We start from the raw sequence: 26,158 nt of genomic DNA on the forward strand, positions 1-26,158 counted from the left end.
CAAGTTGCTGACAATGCTGAACGTGCTCATTCCTGTGTTTGTTCTTGTGGTCACCACTTCTTTTCCTGTACTACCGTACTTCTGCCCCAGTCGTGCCAGCCACTTCAAACACTGCAACCCTGGGGGGCCCACTACCAGGGCCGGACTGGGAACCAAAACCGGATCTGGCAAACTGCTGAGCCGGCCCCCCTGGGGGTCAGGGGTTGCAGACGATTTTGTTAAAGGGGGCTGATATTGCCGACCCCCGGTAACAAAAACTGCCCCCAGGGGCCGAAAACCAGCCCCCACCCTGGCGGCCCACTGGGGAAATGCTCAGTGCCTGCCACAGCCAGTCCGGCCCTGCCCACTACACCGCTACTGGAGGATTACAGAAGCTCCAGGGAGGTTTTGGTGAAGCGGTGCAGTGCGGATGTTTGCAGGTGCGGGTGGGGGCAATGTGTGACGGCATGCCATTTGTGGATTTTGGCTTTCCGACCGGCTGTAGGCTCAGACACAGTGCGACACATGGAGGCAGAGAAAGCACGGCCCTGAGCTCGCGTGTAGCAATGGCCCTGTTTTCCAGGGAATACATTTAGGAGCCGAGGAAAAAGGATAAAGGACAAAGTGACACTTGTCGATCCCTGGGTGGAAAAATATCCCCGCAAAAGCCTGCACATGTGCATTAGGCACTTGTGGACCAATAGTGCATGGAGGCTTTAGGTCAATGCAGATTTTGAACTAGGGTTAGCAGCACCCTACCAGCGGAGCATATACAGTGTGAAGATCAATATTAGGCATAGGGACAAGGTGCCTCCTCAGCATTTAGGGGATATGTAATGGGCCTCTGAAATAGGTACTCCTTGTAGTCCTTGTGCACTTTCTGACCTATGATCAAAGTGATCCTCTACAAGAGTCATCAAAATTACAAAAGAGAAATATGCGGTCCGGGTGAGTCAGGGCTTTGTAGCCCCCAGTGTGGAAGAAGTAGAAGCTGCTAGTTCTACCTAGATTTGCTAGAGAATGTCAGTGCTTAATTTCTCCTGTAGCCCACGTGTTTGAAAAGTGTATAAGAGTGCCAACAAAATTAGACTTTTTAACAGTAGAGGCTACTATGGACCCGGGTGGTGGAGTGAGGAACAAAAAAAGAAAGCCTAAACAAAACAAAAAACACTTACTTGAAAGGGCCGCCACCTCCGAGCTTCGTCCTCCGTCTCTCCACATCTTCCTGCACTCCGGCCAGCAGCAGGAAGCACCTGCCCTCCCATCCTCCCCATAGCCAATCACAATGTTGCAATGCAGCGTTGTGATTCGTCTGAGTACCGTCGATCGGCGCTCAGACGGGGACTGGGAGGGTTTGCATGTGTAATACAGCCTGGTGGGGGACATGCAAAGTGCGCAGGACTGCTTGGGGTGGCCCGAGGGGCCCGGCCAAGCAGTCGTCTGCACCTCAGGAGTGAAAATGGCTCCTATGCCTACTTGCGAGCCCCGCCCTGCCCGAGAGCCACTGACATAATATAGGAAAAATAAAATGATAATAACAATGGTATTATCATTTTATTTTTCCTTTTTTTCAGTGGGGTGATGCTCCTCTGCCCACCACTGCTTTTTAAAAGCCCCCGCTGGGGCCTTGCTCTCTACAATATCTGACACAGAGGGCCTCCCAACATCAATCTCCCCGACTGCAAGGCCAAATAGTATAACTCACAAGATAAACCAGGACAATGGGGGTCAAGTGACTGTTGAGGGCACTGAGGCCATAGTTGAAAATGAAGTCAGCAAGGAATCAGCTTGGGTCCCGTAACAAGCATGGAGTCGCTCACCTTCAGATCACTATCTCCCCCTACTTCCCCCTATTATTGTTAACAAATGGAGCTCCGCTGTCAATCGATGTCAAGACTGTGGCAGTAGCTGGCTTGGACAACACGAAAAATTGTACAGGACAAAAGATCATTGCACAAGAGGCATAGCTGCAATTAAGCCATGAGTCACAGGAAATACAGAACTCAAGCCCAAATTCCACGTTGGACTTCCTCCAGCCCGATCAAAAGCGAATTGATCAAGATTGGGTGGTCATACCGACACAAGGCTCAACCGAAACGAGAGGAGAGCTGCACGACGAAATCACGGCCAGGTCCCAAGGAAATTCACAAACAAGCTCTGAGCATGATCTAGAATGGCCTAGTGGTAATCAATACTCGCTCAGCAACCCAAATGGTATATAGCCTCTATCTGGGGTTCTGCGGAATCCAGGATGAACCCAGAGCCAGCAGGAAAGTGCGAATCATAAGTAAAATGGCCTCTAATGAATATGTATGAAACTTATCAACATAAGGGATGTGACTCACCAACTGGATCAAGGGACATATGGTTGCTGCTCATCAGAACCTCCCAGTTGACAATAGACTCTCTGTCCTATTAGTCCTACAAAATGGCCTTGCAATTGGATCTGTTAAACATGCTAGCAGTGTTTGACTCGGGTACTGATCCCAAGTTGGCGGAACTAAGGGGCATATTATCAAGCACAGCGTTAAAATTATCGCCGCTTTAGCGGCAGAAAACTGCAGCTAAAGCGGCGATAATGGGCTTGATAATATGCCGCAGAGAATTCCCATAGAAGCCCATGTTGACACCAGAACATGGGCTTCTATGGGAATTCTCAAGGGCATATTATCAAGCCCATTATCGCCGCGTTAGCTTAAGCGGCGATACTTTTAACACCGTTTCTTGATAATATGCCCCTAAATAAGTTAATAACCCAGGTTCATAACTATGCAGCGGCACCACAGACAGAATGCTCTTGTGCACCAGTGATCGATAAGCTTGACGCCCTGCCATCTGCCCTGGGCACCGTAATAGAAAATCTAAAAGTAAACCTAGCATCCTCATGTTCTACAGGGAACACAAGGTTACAAGGGCAAAATGGCTGGCATCACAATGGTGAAACAAGGCCCCTGGGAAATAACAAAACCTGCTCTCCTGTACAGCCAAACAATAGCCTCATGTGGCAAACATAAACAGGGACAGCCGCTGGGGGAAAATCTCAAATATACAGGCTAATCCCATAGTAAAAGAGCCAAGTGGGAGCCCAAATGTAAATATGAAATTAGTGCCTTCTGAAAATATTGCAATTCTTGAAGAGTACGGCTAGACTGACCATCTGATGGCCCAAACTCAGTCATAGAATATAACAACAAACAAACAGAGGAAGAAACTGTGTAAAGCTAGAAATAAAACAAAAACAGTTTAGTACTGGTAGCCGACTCAAGGACAAATCAACCTGAAATGCACAATAATCGCACAACGGTGCGAGACGAGGGCACAATTTACTCAGCCCCCTCTGTTAGCATGACACCCGGAGGGGAAGGAAGAATTTCCCCATATTAGACAAAAAAAATCACAGAACGTCACTCTGAATTATACTATCCCTGTCGCTACGGTTTCTGGTCCTGCTGCTAGCAGACAGCTGCCCTTAAAAGACATTCAGTCAACAGCTCGTGCAGCCCCCGTGGAGACAATATTAGCAACTGTTTCAGTTCCTGTGAAAACAGTTGCAAATGAGTAATCTTATATGATTGCGTCTCTTCAACCAGTGGACAAGTAAACTTGAGAGTGGGCAGCACAAATGCCCTAGAAGAAGCATCATCATTGCTTACTCCTTTAACATCAGAGATATACTCGATAGGAAAAAGGGATGTATGATGCTACATCGCAAACGTTAAGATCGCAAACCTATACATCGGCGTCTTTACATCGCATGCGCATTCACAACGCACGCGTTCACCACGCAAACCATTACTTCGCTTACCTTATCCAAATGCATGCAAACACATTCACAACACACAGAAACACCCCGCATGCTTTAAAATCGCGATTTGTTTCCCGAATACCCCCTACATAACACACACTACCCTAAAGCCTAAAAAAGTACCCTACACTTCCCTAAACCCTAAGCTCTAAGCCCTAAACCTTAAGACAGTATGCCTAACACACTGCCCTACATACCACACACTACCTTAAAGCCTAAAAAAGTAACCTACACTTCCATAAACCCTAAGCCCTAAACCCTAATACACTACGCCTAACACACTGCCCTACAGTACGACCACCAGACACTGCCCTAAACCCTAAACACTACACTGTAAGCACAATCTCCAGACAGTGCCCTAAACCCTAAACACTACACTCTAAGCATAATCCCCCTTACCTCTTTCTCCTCGCGTTGTTCCGGCGCTCCTCCGCCTCTGTCCCGGTGCTCATCCGTGCCGCCCGCCTCGCGTCCATTACACCACATACGATATAAAAGCATATGCGTTTTAAATGCGCATGCGATGTAATGGTACGCGGGGTAGTGGTCCATGTCGTAACGTTGCTTGCGTTGTAACGCTTGCGACGTAAACGCTTGCGACATAAACGCATGCGACGTAATGCATGCATTATAATGGATGTTCCCCAGGAAAAAGGTTTACAGCCGGAGACCAGGATACAGGCCCAGACATGCTCAGTAAGCCTAACCCAGAAAGGCATTCGCACGCTCAAATGGGTGTGGACCCGGCCCTAACATCTCAACACAAGGCAGCCATAATACCCATACAAGTAGTTGCCTGCACATAGGTCAAGAAGAATGATGAACCTCGAGAGCATGATCCAAATGCTAAGGGTCTAGTAGCATACAGGAACATGTGTGCTTCCCAAGGGCACAGGCCTGACCCTGCAACATACAGCATGCACACGGTCCTTACTCCAGAATATCAGTCTAGGGGTAGGCATGATATTTTAAACCTTGGCAACATCCTAAAGCTGCTACCCACCATGCCAACTCTCGAAAATCTGACCTCTGCAGACATTGAATCGTTTGAATACCTAGACCCAATGGGACACACCTTGCGGGAGGCAATCTTGGTAACCTGGGCCTCGAGTTCGGCGGCAAGGAATGTCCTCCTGGGAAGAGAATGCTTGTGGCCCTGGGGAATTATGGTTTCCACTCACATACCCTTAGCTTAGCCTTTCCCTCTTTTCCATCAGAACGAATCCACTATGTTGTAATACACCAAAGGCACAAATCAAGTGTATTCCATCCTCAGAAACCCCATTGGTAAATCATGTAAGGGATTCTCCATTCTCAGAAGCAATGTGTGTCCCTTACCCGAAATTGTCAAAAGCACAGACCTAGATTTACACTGGCTCTCCGCCACCCTGCATGAAGGTAAAAAGTATTGAAATCCCAAACCTCAAAGTCCCGGGATGGATCAATCACTTGATGTAATGAAACTTTACCCTGGAATGTAAATGGCCTTCGAAGCAAAAATAGCAATAACGACTTGGTACATTACTTGGAGAACTTTCAAATGATACTACTGCAAGAAACTTGGTTGACAGAGCCACTTCAACTTGAGGGATTTGTAGGTCAGTTTTTACCAAGGTGCAAAACTGGGAGGTTTGGTCGCTAGAAAGGAGGTCTGGTGACTTACATGCTCGCCTTACTCAAGATAGAAAGTGAATTAGTGGAGTCGGGCGGCGAAAATATATTATTGGGAAAGCTGTGGAAGTGGCATTCGAAAGTAGACAGACCTCTCCTGTTAATTAATCTATACAGTCATCCGGGCTCTTAAATACCTTCTATAACCAACTGTACACAGACATCATAGTAAGAGTTGATTCTCTTGTAAAAGACATTGAATCTCTCGGTCTGAGAATATTAAACAGCAGGTACCAAGCAGATACTCCCCCGGCCTTGAACTATCACTCATCTGCCACACACTCAACAATTAACTTCACATTGGCCACTCTTTCCTTACTTCAACTAATAAAATCATTCTACATCTATGGAAGGGCTGAAAGCGGCCATCGGTCACGCGTCACAGTGCTCAATGTCAACTGTCTCGTACACCAGCAAGCATGTTACCTGCTGAGGAAATTGGTAACTGTAAACTACAAGAAGCTCATATGGACAAGAGGAAAAATAGGTGCAATTGGAACGGCTGCAGCAGATCTCATCGAGTCTTCTTACAACAAAGATCTAACGCTAATCTTTAAGTGCGAACTTTTCACTAAAAACATAATAAGTAAACACTAACCTAAGAATCGCCCAACCTTACATAGACTTGCAACTGGCTCACAAGGTCCAAGGAAGACCACAATGTTCCCTTCATGCCAAAGTGTAAAGAGGAAACTTACAAATAAAGTGATGAGAATGCTGCAGCAGCACCCCAGCAATCCACAGCTTCAAACAAAGTTGAGATGCAGAAAAAAGCTCTACAGAGATGATATGGGAGGAAAGTGTCGAGACAGACCATCTGGGCAAAGACCTTTGTAGGAATTGAAATTCAAGGGACATTTGGAGACTGGTGAACAGTCTAAACAGTGCCCCAAATAATGTAAACCACTTAAACATCATCTAATCCAGATAGATGCAGTTTTTAATTATGCATTCCAACCAAACCACCACTGGCTACTCAGTCGTGGAGGCTGAACCCGGAAGAAGCAGGTTCAAACGATCCCATAACATGCCTCAGAAAAAGCATGATCGCCAACACTGTATTAGCAAGTAAAAAGATAAAAGAAGCCTTTCGCAAAGGCAAGAAAGTGCTCTGCTTTTCTCAAGACCAAATAAGTAAAATAATTGAGGAAGGTAGATGAGATGGAGCCCCTGATCCAAATGGCATTCCACAGACATTGTATAAAACCAATCCCGCCTCTTGGGCAACAAAACTGACCGAAGGTTTTAACTGTTCTGTGCAGCTCGAAAATATTCCCTAATCCTGAAAGGGTTCTATTATCAAGCCAATCTTTAAAGGGGGGGGGGGATCGGCAACAACCTGAAAATGATCGCCTCATCGCCCTCCTAGATAATGAGGCAGAGTGCTTTGCAGGTCTACTCTTAACAGGGATCACTGACAGAATATCGAGGAAAAAATATCGAGTGACAGAATATCGACTTCCTATCTACAAACAGGTAAGTACAAAAATATCGAATCCTAAATATCGTTGTCAATAATATAGTTTGCTAAAATAGCGACTTTTTTAAATGTCTTAAAAGTAATATAAAATTAATTAAATAATGAATATAAGTAAAACATACTTAAAAATCATTAAAAAACGTACAAATTAAAAAATAATAAATGTAATGTAAAAAATAAAATTAACTTGCATTTTTATATTTTATTATATATTAACTTAATAATATTAAAAAATAATTAATATTTTTAATTATATAATGTAAAAAACATCATTTAAAATATAATTACATATACATAAATAAACCTATAATATAAATATAAAAATACATTATATATAATAATTTAAATCATTACAAATAGTATTTTACACTACATTAAATATAACAATGCTGAAAACGTTGTATAGCGTAGGGGATAAACTAACTATTTCCACTCCGAGTGGCACAGTAGGGAAAGTGTTGGATAGCAGGTGGATAAAAATTACTATTCCCACTCTATTGAGTGCACCAGTAGGGAAAGTGTTGGATAGCGGGTGGGTAAAAATTACTATTCCCACTCCAGCGAATGCAACAGTAGGGAAAGTGTTGGATAGCGGGTGGGTATAATTTAATATTCCCACTCCACCAAGTGTATCAGTAGGGAAAGTGTTGGATAGCGGAGGGGAATAATTTAGTATACCCACTCCTGCAATAAAATTAACATTAATTAACAAGTAATTATTTTTTCAAAATTAATTTACCCCCCACCATTTCCCCCTATAAACGTCACCTACATTTTTAAAAATATTAACAAATTAACATAATTATTTAACAATTAATTACTTAACTAATTACAATTAACAATAAAATTAATAACCATCAAATCTAAATTAATTCACAAAATTAACACTATAAAATAACTTTTAATAAATATATTTAAAAAAATAATAATTACATTAAAACTAAAGTACTTCCTACCCTACTCCCCTATCAACCCTCAACCCACTCCCCAAAAAAGTACACAATGAACATATTTCCAAATCAATTATTAGTAAAAAATATCTAATTAATTACCTAAAGAATTAACACAATTAACATAATTACCAATTAATTAATTGTTATTAATCACTGTATAATTAATTAGTAATAAATGAATTAACTTAATTAACAATATAAAATATTACATACTAAATTATTAATAAATAAAATGATTAATTCATTAATTTCAATTAAATTACTTCCCACCCTATTCCCCTATAAACTCACAACCCGCTACAGAATTAAATTACACAAAAACTAATTAACATATAATTAATGAATTCTAAATAATTCTAAAAAAATATATTATAATTAAATTACTTCCCACCCTCTTCCCCTATAAACCCACAACCCGCTACGGAATTAAATTATGCAAAAATGAATTAACATAAAATTCATTACTTTAAAAAAATTCAAACATACATTACAAAAATAATACATACTTTTAACACATATACTAACACTTAAGACACTAAAAATAAAATCGATATTTTTAAATATATTATGACTGTCGATATTACTAACTTCGATATTATTAAAAACGATATTTCTTACCTGCATTTCGAAATTTTGCACCACTATATTTTTGTAAGTTGGTATTTTGGCAAATCGATATTTAAAATTTGATATTTTGGCAACTCGATATTTAAAATTCGATAATTAGACTGTTCACCTATTAACAGAGCTACTCCACTGGGCAGCAGAAAAAAAGATTATACCTCCAAAGTAAACGTATTTTACACAAGGAGCAGGTACAACTACACACATTTTGGCACTTTCGATTAGAATTGACAAAATGAAACTAATCAATCAAACAAGCTACCACATGCTTTGTGGATTTTAAGTCCACATTCAACTCTGTTCAGCGAAATGTCCTTTGGTATAAACTGACACTTTAAAGTATATCCCAGTGTCTCCTAAAAGCTATACAGATGCTTTATACTGAAACCTGGACAAGAGTGAGAATTGTTAACTGCACTTTTCTATCTAGGAAAATATACACTAAGGGGGCGATTCCAATCCTGGTCGGAAAGCACTCTGACCGAGTCGGATTCGGAGTGTTTTCCGACCGAGCCGGACCCCTACAGTCTGACCAAGCGAGTACGATGCGCACGTATGCTGTCGGACTCGGTTCGGTCAGACTCACATAGAAGTCAATGGGAGCCAGTTGTACGACGCGTACATGCGCTCCCATTGACTGAATGGGTACGTCTCGAACAAGTGCGCCCCCTTCAGTGGGTATGCGTCGGGGCCATCTGCGCCATACATGCCTGTGTGGGGGAGTCCCATGTGTCTCCCCCTGTGTGCGAGTCGTGCGGCTGCGGGTGTCGGGGGGTCCGACGCGGACCCCCGAAGTCCAACTCCGGAAGCTTTTGCGAGCCGGACACTCTGGCTCGCACAGGCTGTCCAACGCATGCATCGTACTGGCTCGGTTGTGAATCGCATCCATTGCACGCCGTGGTTAGCTTACGACCGAGACGTATGGAGCGGTTCGGACCCGGAAACAACTTGGTCGGTGAATTTCATGTAGCTCGCATCGTACTGGCTCGCTCGTACAGCTGTATGAGTCGTGCGGAAAACATGCGTACGGCTCGGAGTTTTTCCGGCCGGATCGCGTTCGGTGGCCTTCCGACCCGGATCAGTATCAGCCCCCAAGGGGCATATTACGATGGCGGTAGGAAAGCCTCCGACCTTCCGTCAGAGGATGTATGATGTTACAATGCATGCTTTTACAACGCATGCTGTTACAACGAATTTTTTACAACGCAAATGCTGTGACAACGCAAGTCTTTACAACGCAAGTCTTTACATCGACTTGCAGTAGATGGCGTGCTAACATTAAAAAAGGGTAATTTACTATTCTAACTCCAGTCCACGTTGCAGTAGGGAAGGTGTTTGGATAGTAAACTACACTATTTTTAATGTTAGCACGCCATCTAGTGCAAGTCGATGTAAAGACTTGTGTTGTAATGGCATGCGTTGTCACAGCATTTGCGTTGTAACAGTTTCGTTGTAATGGCAGTGCGTTGTAAAAGTTGCGTTGTAATGGTTGTTCACCTCAGTCAGAGGCTTTCCGACCGCCTTCGTCGGTTTCAATTCCGACCGACTTATAAAAATGCAGCCGGTCGGAACTGAAGCTGGCCGGTCATTGCGACTGGCTTCTGACTGGCTCAAGGAGCCCGTCGGCCAGTCAGAACTGGCTCATAATCCCAAAGGGCGGGCCTTTCTGCCCTTGGGATTATGATGCATGGTTTCTGGTATGGTTTCCATACGGCCTGTCTGATATGGAAACCATGTCGGAAAGTGTGTTTGGGGGTCCCTAACAGGGCCCCCTTGGGTGCTGAGGGGGCACCTATGGTGCCCCCATTGATCCCTGCACCCTGGGTGCAGAGATGAACAGCATTTCCCAATTCCCATTGGGAGCATGCATTATAGCCCGTTTACGGTCGTAATGCATGCTCCCATAGCAAAATGTATGAATGCAACCGAACAGTGTTCAGTCACATCCTAATTAGGTGGTCAGGACCGACGACCGAGTGTCGGTTGGTCCCAGGACCAAGTCGGTGTCAATATCGGCCCCTAAGCAAGGCGTAAAACAAGGCTGCATGTGGCACCATACTTATTCAACCCGTTTTGGGGTGATTTGTCACCAGATCTTGATGAGGTAAATCTCCACGCCCCAAAGCTAGCTTGTCTTCACATCTCTAATCTTCTGTATGCGGATTGCATGATTCTTCTCAGCCAAACGAAAGTCGGCCTACAGCACCTCAGTGATAAGTTATCCAGTTACTCAATAAACAACCACAGGACAATAAACCAAAAGAAAACCAAAGTCATGGTCATGAGTAACAGAATACAGGAAAAAACAAAGTTGTTCCTACAATGCCATCAGCTGGTGAAAGGCTACAAATATTTTGGCATCCGATTTGATGATAAAGGCTCCTTCCAGCAATATAGGCAGGAGCTTCTACGGAAGGGCAGTGCCTTAATTCTTGCTTTCTGGACTTTACAGACATCCATGGATGGCCCTAGCTTTGCACCTTTTCTAAAGGAAATAGCAGCAAAATTAGTCCGAAGCCTGTCCTATGGAAGTGAGGCTCTTAACGGCAAGGATGCTGTGGCACTGAAATCAATCAACATAAAAACGTATAGATTCCTCATTCGTCTTCCTCCTAATGCCTCTCCCGCTCAGATCAGACTTGAGTTTGGTCTGGTGAACCAACTAATTTCATGCAAGTGGGCATACATTACAACATGGAAGAGGATACAGACCTCATTAGACAACCAATTTAATAATGCTCTCTAGTGTGAAATCCCAAAAAGCGAAAAATTCCCATGCACATCAGTACCTAGACACTGCCATCGACGACTTGGGAATATGAACATTATGATATTCAAGCCATTATTGCCTGTTTTTACCCAATGGGCCCTATTTTGAATAGTCGCTTTACAAAATTTTAAAAACCGGCTACACTAAAAGTTAAGGACCACAAACACTGTTAATCTTCCTCTTAATGCGCTATTATAAATATTTTTCCTTTAAGTTGTTATGCTCCCATTATAAGTTATGATACCTGCTGTCTGCATTCAGCAGTTGGAAAAGCAAAAATTACGTTTTTTTTTTGTAACTCTAAAGTGTGCTGGAAATAGATTTTAATAGGATCAAAACAAATAAAGCAATTTTAATTGGTGTGCACAAATGATAAATATTCCTAGAAACCCCATTTCTACACATTATCATTTGAGTGCTGTATGCTGTATAGTTTTATCAGTAAAACTGTGTCTGTGCGAAGTAAGTCGTCTTTTCAGTTGAAAATGTGCTGTGATTAGTCAGCTACCACACAAAACTTTAGTTACATTAAAAAATTACCCCTGTTTGGTATTTATTCCCTTCTGACGCATAAACCTAATATAGGAATCAGTAAAAAGAGATTTGAGGGTTTCCTAGATCATTGCTGTGTGATTAATAGAAAGAGTAGAGGGATAATTGAGATGTTACAAAAGAATCCTGAACATTTTACACAATTTATTTTTCACCTTCCTGCTCTTACCTGTTCCAGAATATTAAAAAGTAAATATTATTTTCTAAGAAAGATGCCAACACTAGCCCCATCTAATTCAACCCTCCCTTAAATTATGATTGTGGAAGGTCGGTGACCTGCAAGCCAAACTGTGAAGCTAATACTATGCATGTGTTGCACTTCTGGTAATATGTATTGCAGTGTCTACATGTTACCAGAAATTACCCAGCTCCAAGTGTGAGTGAGGAGCTCTTGCAGTCCAGGTTTTTTTCACTGCATGCTGGCATGTGTAGTACGGTTTTATACATTATAAAACCAGGACTATAAGTCCAAGAATTGAAAGAAAATGGCATTCCTGAACTGACAGAGATACTCATGATGGAAATAAACAACCTGAGAATTCTGTTTCACAGGCACTTATCTGAGTTTTTTGCTAATATCCCATTTTAGGGTGCTGTAGATATGATGTTATTCTTGCTGCTTTAAATTTTTCTCTCTTTAAGTCATAGTTCTATATTTAAGAAATTACCAACTATGAACTATGAATATGGGTCCCCATGCATCAAACTAAAAAACGGTTGCAAGCGGGCAGATTCTCAGAATCTGCCCCTTTGCGACCGGTATTTTTGCATTCGGGATGCATCATCCCAAATGCAAAAATGTCTATCGAAGTAATCACTAAATTTGTGATTTCTCAATTTGCGATTGCATTTAAGGAATCGCAAATTGCGATTCCTTAAATGCAATGCTATAAGCAATTTGAAATAGCGATTTCGCTATTAGGGGTCGCAAATTACCTAAAAATAAAACTGGTCGGTAATTTGCGAAAACTTTGAAAAATGCAATAAAGTCCATTTTTCGAAGTTACATGTTACACACACACATGCCCTTGGGGGTGTGTGCGCGCAACATGGGTGCATATTACAATTTCAGGGGAGCAACAGGGTGTCGTTTTGGCACCCTTGCACCCGTGAAATTGCATGCGCAATAAGCGAGTGCCTAATGGGTACTCGCCAATTGCGCATGCAATTCCCATTCATTCCTGTTGGCCCATAGGAATGAATGGGAAGCCATTCCTTAATTGCGGCTCGCATTTTGCGAGTCAAAATTAAGGAATGTGTAGGAATTGATATTTTTTAAACAATTCCTACATGCATTGGCTTTTGCGATTCCATCATTGCGTACCCTTAATAATCGAAATTAAGGAATCGCAAAAGCCTACCTTGATGCATGTGCCCCATAGTCCATATCTATTAGGCCATGGGCTTAATTACATAGACAACTTCACTAATAAATGTTTCTTATTTATGCTTCTTTGGCCTCGCCCCTTCAGAGGCCCCTTTTGTCTCTGTTTATCTCGTTTCTGTAGGACAGATTCTCTTTTTTGAGCGTTTCCTAAAGTGGTTGGTAGAGATTCACTTATTCTAAATTTCACCAATATTTCCTGCACATGTTTTTGTAGCTACCTTTGTGCACTGTTATCCTTAGGTCTCTTATCAATTGGTTGAAAGGTTGATTTTACCAGTGTAGAAAAGATTAAAAACCTTAATTAATAAACTGGCTATTTCCGTGGGATGGTTTTATTTATCAGTCTGTTTTAGGGGGATATTTACAACAAACTGTTGGAAAGCGATGTTACGCCAAAATTGGTTAACGCCGCACTCCGACATTTTTTAAGGCAAGGAAGCGCATTATTTACATAATACGGTGCACCCTCGTGTTTCCCCTAATGCTAATAAAGCTGCCTAGCGCCAGCGCTGGCACCCTTGATCCATATTACACGGGTGCTGCGCTGCAGGGGTGTTTGTTTGTGTGTAGGAAAGGACACCAGGTGATTTGATCTTTCCATGTGTAATGCAGAATGCAGCACACATGGAAAGAGCAAAATACTTGGAGAAATGAATAATTTAATCACTCTCCTTGTATCGCCATCCTAAGACCAGGCATTACCTGGCTTTAGTTTTTGGTGCTGCCCCAGCCTTGTAAATATAGGGTAGCGTCAAAAAGCAATGGGTGTTGTGGCGTAACACCCACTACAACACCAATTCCACGCCCCTTTCATGCTAAGTGGAGAGTGAAAAGGAGCCTTATTTACAAGGCAGCGTTAAACCACGTTAAGCGGCTTAACGCTGCTTTGTAAATAAGGAGAAGGGAATATATCCACTAGAATGTCGCTAAAAGTGACGTTCTGGTGGCTATATCCCCATGTAAATATTCCTCTTAGTGTCTGACCACATTGTTGTATTTAAAAAGTGCACTGTAGGATTAGAGTCAATCTTGCTGAATAATGTACTGTTTGTAAACAGTGAGACATTCATAAAGTTCATCCACCTTACCTGTCCAATGCCTAGAACGCCATCAATCAACCCTCACCAAAAATAATGACTATTAAGAATTTCAAATGCACTTTCCCCCATTTTGAATTGGGACTTCATAGTTAAACATGGGCAGCTCAGCTGGCTTTGCGAATACAAGATGGCTTTGAGCATCAGTCCCAAGATGTCCTACAGTTAGGATATCATACTCAATACTGATTAACTAATATAGGCTGGGATTTATAATGTGCTAATGTAAAACTAATATTCACTACAATAATCAGGCCCAGAGCAGGTAGGAATACTTTTTTGTAAGGTAGTGTACCGGAATAATGAGCATCTGAAATTTCTCAGGTGTTCTACGTGTTAGCAGTACACTTTAGTCTTGAAATTGAAAGGAGAATGCACACTCATCACTTGTATAATAATATTTCAGAGTCAGATTATTAACCAGTGCCCTATTAATAATGCTCATAACTTTCCTTCTACCACCTATCCAAAGGTAATAAATCATTCTCTTTGATAAAATGCACATGCATTTAATGACAGGGCCTATTAAAAAGTGCCATTAGGCGAAAGCCAGAAGGTCTTTGAAAAATGGCGTTCCTGCTCGGCAGCAGATTATTTCACTGCTGTTCTACTTAGTCAGCTAATATTCAGAATTTATATGCTTGACAGACTACTCCTTTGTGTAACAAGGAAAATAATCCAATTACAGAGTAAAGCATTGCCTTTAACTCCTTCAGTGCCCATGACGAGATGGTCTCGTCATGGAGCGCGGTTGCGCTGTGCCCATGACGAGACTATCTCGTCATGAACCCCGCCCGCTAATGAAAGGCCCGGCACAGGGCGGGGAAAGGGCGGGGCACTGAAGGGGTTAATAGTTGGCATAGGTTCAGATGTTGACTTCGGTATTTTATGGCTTTTTTTGTATTATATGGCGCAAGCTAGACCCGAGGAATGGGGCATCAGAGCGCTTTACATAAGCACCAGTTTCAATACAGATTAACACCTTCATTTTTGTTTTGTTAGGCACGGCAAGATTAAGTGAATGGCCCAGAATCACAGGATGTGGAGCGCCGTTGCCGAGACTAGAACCCGGTTCCCCAGCTTCGAGGTCAACCGCTCTAGCCGTAAGACTACGTCCTCTCCCCTAATGAACTATACATAGTGCTTACTTTGAAAAACAATAAGTGGTAGGGCCAAAATATTTTGCAGGAACCTGCCGCATGTGCTACCAAATTAAGGAGTTGCCGAATACCAAGGCTGGCCGGTTTTGTTTCCAGCGCATGCCTCTTTCTTGTATCACACTACACTCTGTCTCCATCTCACTCTTGCTGGCTCTTTCTCCTCCCTTCATTCTTCATTTCTTTAGTTTTTTCCTATCTTTCTTTTTCGCCTTCTTTCTCCCTTTTCTGACTTTTTCTCTCTTGGTCTTGCCCAAAGTCCTGTAAAATATGTCCTGGTCTACAAAAATGAGTGCTGGTGCCCTCCACCGACACAAATTACCCATCAGTTATATAATTAGTATTATTTATTGTCTGCTAAAAGTCCTTAAGTGCAGCTTTACTATGTTGTTGCAATGGACCACAAGATAATGCAGGGTTTGGCTTGGAGCAGTTGGTGTATGGTTTGGTTGGTAGACACCATCATTTCTGAATCAATCATGCACCCCAAAGGGTGTTTTCACAACTAACACTAACAGAGATAAGAAGTAGAAAACAGCAAAAGAGATGCTGTGAAAACAACCATGTCTCAAGACGTTTTCTAAATGTCAGATGCTGGTTGTAGAAGGAAACTGATTGGAAGGCTGGTCCGAAGTTCATTGTACACTGGCCGGTGGGTGCTCGTTTTCTTTTCTGGCCTCCACACATTGGAATTTGCTCCCTCTGGAGTTATGCTGCATTGATGACACTACTATACAAGGCATTCATTTCAATAGAGCTAGCAACCCTTTCAGCACCAGGATACCCTTCTCTGGGATAGGCTGCGCTATAAGAAGTTCCAGAATTGAGTAGCTGAGAGTCTCTATATGTTTTCCATGGGCTGTCGTAACTGAGTAAAAGTTAACATCAAGGACCAGATGTATATAGCGTGTTTGTGATTTCCTAATAGCAAATTTTAGAGAGGCGATATTAGGTAATTGCAAACTGCGATGTACAACAGCGTGTTTGACACTGTTAGCGATTCACATTGGGTTGCAAATAGACTTGCTTCATATATATTCATATGGCAGGTAGCAATTTGCGACCTATTGTGAATGGCTATAAGCACAGGGATGGTGGCCTGCTGGGGTCAGCAGATCACCATGTCTATGATTGCTTTGTAAATTAAGCATTTCTTGTGTACTGCAGCCCGTTTTCCTTAAAGGAAAATGGGATGCATTTAAAGAATAAAAATGAAAAGCTACCTTTTAATTTCTTTAGAGTAGGCAGTGGTCCGTGGAACAACTGCCTGCTCTTGAGCATTTTTAGTGCCCACTTTCCTGAAGGGGAAGGGATCCCTAGTGGATCCCCTCCTGTTTGCGAATGGGTTACCACCAACTTAAAGTTGGTGGTAACTGCAAATGTTTTGCGACCGCATTCCCGGTCGCAAAACATTCCTACATACCAGTGCGACTTGCTATTAGAAAGGGACACTCTTAACACCCCCTTCCAAATAGTGACTCGCAAACCCTATTTTCCGAGTCGGTAATAGGTTACCAATCTGCACGAAGGGATGAAAGATGTAGCCGAGTGGATGACGACCAGCCGCCTGAAACTGAACTCAGACAAGACGGAGGTCCTCATCCTGGGCCCCTCGCCCTCCGCCTGGGACGACTCCTGGTGGCCCCCCGCCCTGGGCACCGCACCCAAACCGACGGACCACGCACGCAACCTGGGCTTCATCCTGGACTCCTCCCTCTCCATGACCAGGCAAGTCAATGCCGTCTCCTCGGCATGCTTCAACATCCTACGCATGCTACGGAAGATCTTCTGGTGGATCCCCACCGAGACCAGGAAGACCGTCACCCAGGCCCCCGTACCACCGCCAAGCTCCAGAAGAGACTCCAGTGGATCCAGAACGCCTCAGCCAGACTCATCCTCGACATCCCACGAAACAGCCACATCTCCGGACACCTGAGAGACCTGCATTGGCTCCCCGTCAACAAAAGAATCACCTTCCGTCTCCTCACCCACGCACACAAAGCCCTCCACGACCAAGGCCCGATCTACCTCAACAACCGAATCAACTTCTACGCTCCCAAACGCCACCTCCGATCAGCCAGCCACGCCCTCGCCGCCGTCCCCCGCATCCCCCGCATCCGAAGAGCGACAACAGGAGGAAGGTCCTTCTCCTACCTGGCCGCCAAGACCTGGAACTCCCTCCCGACCGACCTACGCCTGACCCAGGACCACCTCTCCTTCAGGAAGAAGCTGAAGACCTGGCTGTTCGAGCAGTAACGGCACCCCCCCCCCCCCCCCCCCAAGCGCCTTGAGACCCTACGGGTGAGTAGTGCGCTCTACAAATGCTTTGATTGATTGATTGATTGAATTGTTATTGCGGTGACCTTGTCAAGAATGGAACCTGCTGCCGGCAGATCTCACCGGTAAATGCTAAATTCGCTGAACTATTGTACAAGCGTCTAACGTAAGAAGACACTAGACTGCGTGATATCCTTTCACATACCGAGGATGGCTCCGTTTATCACTGGAGCAAAAATATGTATCTCATTTCCATTGGTAAAGCAATGTCCGGCAGGCGCAGAATCGTATTACCATTATATTTCTATTTAACATAGTAATTTCTCACAGTTTCCTCTGCAAATACTTTGGCAATATATCCTAAGTAGGAATCTCAGCCTTTGGAAATTCTGATGATGTCTTTCTTACATGTAACATGGTCACTTATTGTCTTTATATGTCAAGTTACATTGACACACGAGTACAGATGGGACAATTTATAAAACGTTCTGTGTGGTACCACTCTTGATTAGAGATGATTTGATTTTATCAATGTAAATCATGTATAGCTTTTTCTATCTCACAATTTTAATGAATGAATTATTTATATGTACTTTTATGGTTGTCTCAAAAAGCAATCGAATAAAGTCTCTTTTGATTTGATTTGATTAGAGATGTGTGTAGTGTGCCACAGGCTTTTGTTGTAGCCTTTGATAAAGTGGCGCAGTGGAACCCTCTCAGTTATTTGCTGGACAGGAATACGTGCAATTGGCGATGGAACATGAACTATATTCAGTTTTTTCTTATAAATTTGTATCAATTTTCGTTTAGAAAAAAAGAAAAGAGCAACATACAACTTTTAAATAACAAGCACTCAACATGAGCTATATTGACAACACTGTTTGGCCAAAGCTGCTGAAATCAGTGGATTGTTTTCCAATGTAATGATAACAGTGAGGCAGAAACACGCGTGTAGCCTTATGTCTGGGGCACATGATCAATGTTTAGCAGCTCTGCCACATAGGACAGCCACATGTACACTTTATAAAGGCTCTCCCACAGAGAGAGGTCTTTGATTGTGTCCAATATTATGCCAGGGAACACGACATGGACAATCCATTTTGGCCTCTCGCAATGGGGAATAATGTTTATAATTGCAATTGGCTTCCCCCAGAGATTAGATCCACATCTGTTTATTTGTTTTCATGGTTGTACCATAGACTTGAAGCACATCTACAATGTGTTTTTAGTTGCCTCCCATCATCACTTTGCAAGGCTCTCAGAGCGGAGAGAGTACATCCACCATAGAACTTGTAAGGGCAGGAGACTGGGTGGAATCAACTTTGAACAAAGACAATTAGGGTTTTTTGTGGCACAGCAAATGGAATGGAATCATTTCCCCCATCAAATCTCCCCCATGGGTAATGTCGGTGTTAGAAGATTTATATCGGAATAATATATAATACATAGGCCGTGGCATGGAGCACATTTACATTGAATGATTTTACAATAGAAACATACTGGCCCATTTATGGAGTGTGATCGAATTCCATTACATGGTACAGAAAATATGCATCACAGCAAGCATGCAAATAAAATGAAACGTTTCGTAACTTTTCCCAAATTTGTATATTGTTTTGATATATTTAAAAAAAAAATCTTATTTTTGGGGTGCTTCATTATTTAAAATGAACCCTGTCCCTTTTTACAAACACATAACTATTTATTAAAAGTTTACACTTTGATCAGCTTCGGTTCTTTTACAAGTGATGACAGGGTGCTATCAGATGGTTCGTTTCTGCATGTGCATCAACTCTCTCCACTTGCACTGAACAGATAGTACCTGGCTGCTGCAGAACCTTATCTAAACCTCTGCTCTCATACATTTGGCGAGTCAAGCTGGAACTAAGAAGGGTTTAGAGAACTGGCATGGATGGGTTGTCAAATGACCATCAGTCCCTCCTAGCAACTCCCCCCCAAGTCCTTGAGAAAAAAACAGGAAGTTGTTGATCTAAATATAAAAGCCTTTGTCAGCACACTAAGGGGCAAATTATGCGTCAGCACCACAGGGAAAAGCATTGTATTTATCCAGTACGGTGAATTCCTGTCCTTTCCCCCTGCGCTGGTGCCGTTCAGGCAGCCTAGTGCCAATGCAGGCACCTTTGCACCATTTTACAAGGAGGCCTGTGTTGTAGGCAGGATTGCTTTTGTGCAGGAAGGGGCACCTTCCGGCTTAAAAATAATCCATAGAGGTGTTTTGCTATTTCTATGTGTGCTGCAGAATGCAGACCGCATAGAAAGAGGAAAAAACAAAGAGAAATAGAGAAATGTATCCTGGTTACACCTCCCCTGGGAGGCGTAAGATTGTGACACATTTGCAGATTTACAAGTCCTTGTAAATCTGGGAATGTGTCAAAAACTATAAAACCAAGCTGTGTGGGAACACCCACACAACTCCCATGGAACGTCTCCCTGACGCAGAGTAATGCAAAGCAGTGATTTGCGCTGCGGTGCCATACGCCAGATTTATGAAAACACTCAGAGCCATAAATCTGACTTAGATGCTTGTGTCATGCAGGCACGCCCATGCGTGTTGCAAAGCTAACACAAGCCTTTCATAAATGTGCCCATGAATTCTCAACTGCCTGAGAGATGGGGACATTCTGAAGTGCTCCTGAATCTACATCAAGCTTTTGGATTGATGAATGACATTGCCAAAATTTTGTCACTCCAATCAACTCACTAGATTTCAAAATCGTGCAGGAATCATGTCTATGTATTTATACCATATGAATGACTAGAGAGGTTTGTGACAGCAGTTGAAGCATGATGAAGATCTAAGCAATCAAAATAGTTCAAAGGTCCCAACATTTCATCACAAAAATCCTTGATATTCCTCACAAATTTCCTGGTGAGTGGTTTGCCCTCAATTTGTGCTCTCCCCAAACTGAAATGGAGCAGGTTCAGTGAAAAATTCATGTTCATTCATGGGCGTTATATACCTGGAGAGGCAGGAAGATGAGGGAGCTGGGGCTGAACATTTGGGCCCCCCTTAAGGGGTGGAGGGATTCCCGTTTATAAAAAGGTGTGGCTGATTTTTGCCTTTTTATCCCGCATTCTGATTTTATCATGTATTAATGGACAGTATTAATTAACTGCTTTTTTAACTATGACAAAACTACATCCTACTTTATATCTTGATTGATTGAATTTACATTTTATAAATCTGTTTACATTGGGTTTTAACGGAATTGCAGTATAAAATGTAATGTATTTATTGTTGCTGTACCAGGTATTTAATACAATTTTAATTACAAAAAAAAAAAAGAAAGAAAAAAAAAGAAAATTCATGTTTGTCTCTCATCCTTAGCACTGGTCAACAATTTGTAACTTACCTACAGCTAGTTGAGGCAACGTGCATCCAAGTCTTTCAGCGATAGATGAAAGATCTTTCAGCTTCGACTGTTGTTGTCTTCCTTCTTCACTTACAATTTTGTCCTTCAGCCACTGGTAGCACTAGAAATCAGGAATGTACATTTGTTAGAAAGTCTGTATTGTATTTTAAGGAGGGTAATACATTGACTACTGTTTCGTTCACAATATTGGTAAAATATGTATATTTGTGGTGGAAATTTGGTAAGGATGGCCTCGTCTTTCAAACGTTTAAGCTGAGCTCTTCTATTTACTTTTTTATTTAGGTCAGATGCCAGAATATGGGGCACACAAATATTGTGCTTCTAAAAATCAGCCAGAATATCGACTACCTAAATACTGTGAAGGGCAAGTGTATATAAGCCTATGTAGATTTACTGTTCTAAACTGCACCTCTGTGTATCATGCAGTTAAATATATTGTCAAGGTGCTTATTCTTGGGGTTACAAATACTAAATCTATCCTAATCTATTCACAATATTTTTGTAATAGATATTCTAGCTGCAATATTCTTTTGTAGCACAGTATTTAAAACTTGCCATTCCGGTAGTATACCTCATAAGTAATGCACTTTTCTTTCTTGTTAAGGTAAAAATGTCTAAACATTTTTCAACACAACTATTGAAAGTATGAACTTATTGCTATTAACTATTGGGCTATTTGGGTTCAGTCAAGGATAGACCATTATGAAAAATCGCCACATTAAATCTGTAATGTCCTCTAATGAATATCTGAGGACAGGGAGATTATGATTGTGCGAACTTGTAATAGTTTTTTTTATTTAATTGTGAAACCCCTTATATCTTATTGCGCCAAACTTATCCCGGCACCTGGTTTCACCGAGTGTGGTGAAAGGCCTGGAGAGCTGTGCTTGCGCGCCTAACAAAAATTGTCCTTCCTTATTAAAGAGTCACATAAGAAACAGAAGTGCATCGGGGTGGTCTGAATTTAGTTGTTGTCATGGGAGTGAAACCTAATAACGGGAAGAGTGTCATAGAGTCTATATGTCATGAGAAGAGAGTGGATGGGATATGGTGAAACTTTAAATGAGGGGGAAGTATGTGGCTGTGGATGGAGAAAAGGTTGTCTGACACTATTTCCCACGCAAAAAATTGGATACCATCACTTGGTATTTTTCAATGTGGATTACCTTAATTTGGGACTAATAGGGTTATGTACAATCACTCAGGATTACATTTTTTTTAAAAGTCCTAAACTTTTTTAATCATCTTTTTTAAAATGTAGATTTGGTTTAGTACCCAAAGCATCACGGTGTTAAGCTGTCAAGATAAAAGATCTTTAAATCTCAGGGACTAGCAAACTAAATGGGATTTACCCTATTACACCTTTCATGATTAGCTGTTTAACACAAGACTAGGGATAGACTGCTGCAGAGAATTGAGGAACAAGCAGAAAGACCACCCTGCCTCCAGAACTGGACCTCATGAAGTGTGAGATAAAAAAGAATGAGAACTGGAGTAAAGAGAATGAACTGGAGCATTAAATAGTGGGCATCAATCACATGATCAAGTTTGCACAGACAGAAAAGCAACCTGACTATCTTATTCTGAACAAGTTCTGAACAAGTTGGTGCCTCTTAAACGAGATCAGTGGTACGCACAGATGCGTTTTAATCGATATATGTAGTAAGAAGAGTGTGTTTGAGGTACTGGAAGGGAATGGCTGGATGATGTGTTTTCTAAAGAAACTATGCCTTCTTCAGTGGTGGGTTCATAACAATAAACGTTCCTTAAAGTGGACAGCTCCTCATTCATTTCTGGCACGGTTAGCCTCATGCAGTGCATTTGGGAGTTTCGAGTGCAGAGAAAGAACTGTGTTGTATTCCTTAAAGAAACTTGCTTCTCTTCGCACAGTATAGGGTGCATGCTCCTTTCATAAGCCACTGATGGGGCAGTGCTTGGGATACAAGATTTGCATTTGAGGAAGAAATTGATTTTAGCATCAGTGAATTGCTGCTCATATACAGCAGTGCAGAATATTTTGAGACCTGGATAAGTCCGAACAAATTTGCTTAGATCCCAAAAACTGATTCTCAAATATTTCACAGTTCAGCTGAATTAATGGTGTAATTTCAGGACTTTCCCAGAAGAAGCGTAGCACAAAAAGTTGGAAACTATGCAAGACCACGCACTGTCCAGGCCTAAATATCTCTAGGTTTGGATCCAGTGAAAGACTGTAAATTTGTTAGGCACGTACAGTACATAGAATGATTTTAGATGTTTATATATTAATAATAGCAAAGTTCCATATTCATTTAGAAATGCCTTATGCATGTATCAACAATTGACATCTACCTTCAAAGAAGCTCTGGCACTTTCCGGAACACCGTTTGCATATTTCCCTGAGATGATCCCACAAGCAAGAGGTGACCAGGTCATTGCTCCAACCCCTGGGAAGCAAGAGACAAATGTCAATTCAACATTTCAAAAATGTACGTTTGCTGAGCTGATGCTACGCTTTGCATGAAGGACACATCATTGTATCCTGCTATTAACAGGTGGACACTTGGGGGGAGATTTACTAAGATTTTACGCTGGGTTTGCATCACAAAAGAGACGCAAATCGGCTCATAATCATTTTTTTCTGATTTACTTTCCAGCTCAAAACTTGTTTAGCGCTGGAAATAACGTGAAAGTAACGCAATGCAGTGCTTAACACTGCTATGCATTACTTAGTGCCAAGGGGGCGTACAATGGGTGGAGCATGGGCATTCCCATACAACCACCTAAGGTTACTGATGCTAAAGCCAATTTAGTAAATAAAGTAAACAGGGTTTAGCATCAGAAAACTTTTGAAGTAGGCACAAGAAAGGAGAAATTCTTTCATTTCTCCTTCCTTTTCTGACTTTGTACGTGTGCTGCACTTTACAGCTCACATACAAAGTGGGCAAGGTTTAAAGTCAGTCTATGCATAGCATTTTGTTCTGGAAGGGTACCGTTCCAGAACAAAACCGATTCTAGACTCACGGAGACACCCTTCCACCATGGCACAAAGGGGTCTCCGTGGCACACGGCAGCTGATTTCAGCACTGGTGCTAGGGAAATTGGAGGAGAGTGCCACATTTCTGTAAATATGGTGCTCTCCTCCTCTCTCTTTTTCACACAGTACAGCATTTACGGCTGCTGCACTGCGCTGTGTGATTAAATGGTAAATCTGCCTCTTGTTGTATTAATTTATCATTAACTTTTTCTAACTTCCCATACAACGAATTTTGATGGTCACATTGTCGTTGCAAGAGATTTGAGGCATCATTAGATAATCTTTGCACTGATGTAAAAACACCCACAACTCAATTTGCACTGTTATTCTGCTTGTTTGATAAGGAATGGCGTAAACAGATTTTGCTCAAGTGCCCAAATAAATCAAGATCACAATTATCCGTTACGTCGATTTGCAGCCATTAGACACATGACGATCACAATTTACTGCTAAATCTCCATACACAGCCAACACTTCTTGTCAGTTACGACTATCTCGAGGCAAGGATGTTAAGAGTTGTGAACAGGCATGACCACGTGTCCATGTACATTGCAGAACACCATAAGACAATAATGAGTTCACAGTAGCCGCGGTCCATGCAGTTAACAGCGGTGGGGCCACGTGACGGGGTATTCCGAGGGACGATGCATTGGGAACCACTGTTACCTGCACCGACCACGGCTGGTTCACCGAGTGTTGAATTATACACGATGCTTGATGATGGATTGAAGCGTAGTCACTAGATACCCTCTAACACCACATTTTTTCTAGATTATTAAACTGATTCCTAAATAACATTGAAGGTTCTCGGGGACCATGTGTCAGAGACACACCGATGTAGTCATACATTGGTCAGCATCTCGGACTCATTATACTCTTATGAGATTCTTCATTTTACAGCTTTGATTAATCAATCCCTTCAATGGTAGAGTACCTTTTGGGAAAAGTATACAAAAACTTCATGGATTGAATGCTTGAAATAATCTCAGTCACTTGTAGTTACTCTGAGCCACATCTTAGTCCATTGATATTTTGCACACCATGCCACCTCAGCTTGGAACCAGCCATATGCAAATCGGTCTTGACCCTGCTCCAATAGGAATGGTCCAGCCCGAACTGCTCGGCTAGGTCCTCCCTGAATCGGAATACAAGCAACCCGAGACCGGTGTCACCCTTATTAGGGCTCATCAGTGGGATATAACTTGGGTTTGGGAAAAAACCTTTTACTTTTTGCACCTTTGTTATACAGGGTTCAAGTACTACAATATGAATAAAGCTAAAGAATGATCTGCTTTTCCAAACACTGCCTGTAAGCAGAAAAAGAAATATGGGGTTATGGGACTATTAAATTCCTATTGCTTAAAAGTTGAAAAGCCGGGGCATCTAAACACTATCCATACTACTCTGGGACGAGCACATGAAAGATATCAAGAGATTCTGGCATGTCCCATCATGAGTGTGAAACACCTTTTTTTAAATTTGAATGGTCCTATCCTTATGAATATTAAGCAGTTAAACTTTACAAAACCTTTTTATGCATGAATGTGACATGTCAGCGGTGTACTTTCTCTGAAAAGAGGTTTGAGTTGATGTTTCTTTCCTATTACAGTATTTGTTTGTTAGATTTTGCCCAATGTGTGTGGTTCTTCCTCTAATAAAGAAGTGCCACGGGGCGGGGGGGGGGGAACAACAGGTGGGCCAATACATCTGCTGTGCCAAACCCCAACCCCACCCCTCCCCAGGGCACTGTTCTAATATAGCCCTAGTTTCAAATAGTCAAACTTTTACAAATGGCGCTGCAAGTAACATTTAAGGGTATAGCAAAATGTTTACCATTGCGAGTAAATGATAAGAAATGCTATATCAATCTATTGCACATAAGTTGTGTTTTTGCAGTTGTGTTATGTATTGTTAAACATTTCATAAACATGTCAAAAACATGAAAAATTACCCAAAAGTTCATTTGATTCATTACACAGGATGATAAGAGTGGCT

The 26,158-nt window shown here is 42.1% G+C and overlaps 1 protein-coding gene across 1 annotated transcript in view; it reads right to left on the reverse strand.

Moving 5' to 3' along the window:
* The window catches only part of KCNAB1 (potassium voltage-gated channel subfamily A regulatory beta subunit 1), an 822,927-nt gene that overhangs the window by 10,839 nt on the left and 785,930 nt on the right, over positions 1-26,158 (reverse strand). The window contains exons 11-12 of the mRNA XM_085634769.1: positions 23,479-23,573; positions 21,127-21,247 (exon numbers count right to left, since the gene is read on the reverse strand). Coding sequence (XP_085490895.1) covers positions 21,127-21,247; positions 23,479-23,573 — 216 coding nt within the window. The remainder of the gene's footprint in view (positions 1-21,126; positions 21,248-23,478; positions 23,574-26,158) is intronic.

This window comes from Triturus cristatus, chromosome 11, assembly GCF_964204655.1.
Source record: "Triturus cristatus chromosome 11, aTriCri1.1, whole genome shotgun sequence".
NCBI classification, from domain to species: Eukaryota; Metazoa; Chordata; class Amphibia; order Caudata; family Salamandridae; genus Triturus; species Triturus cristatus.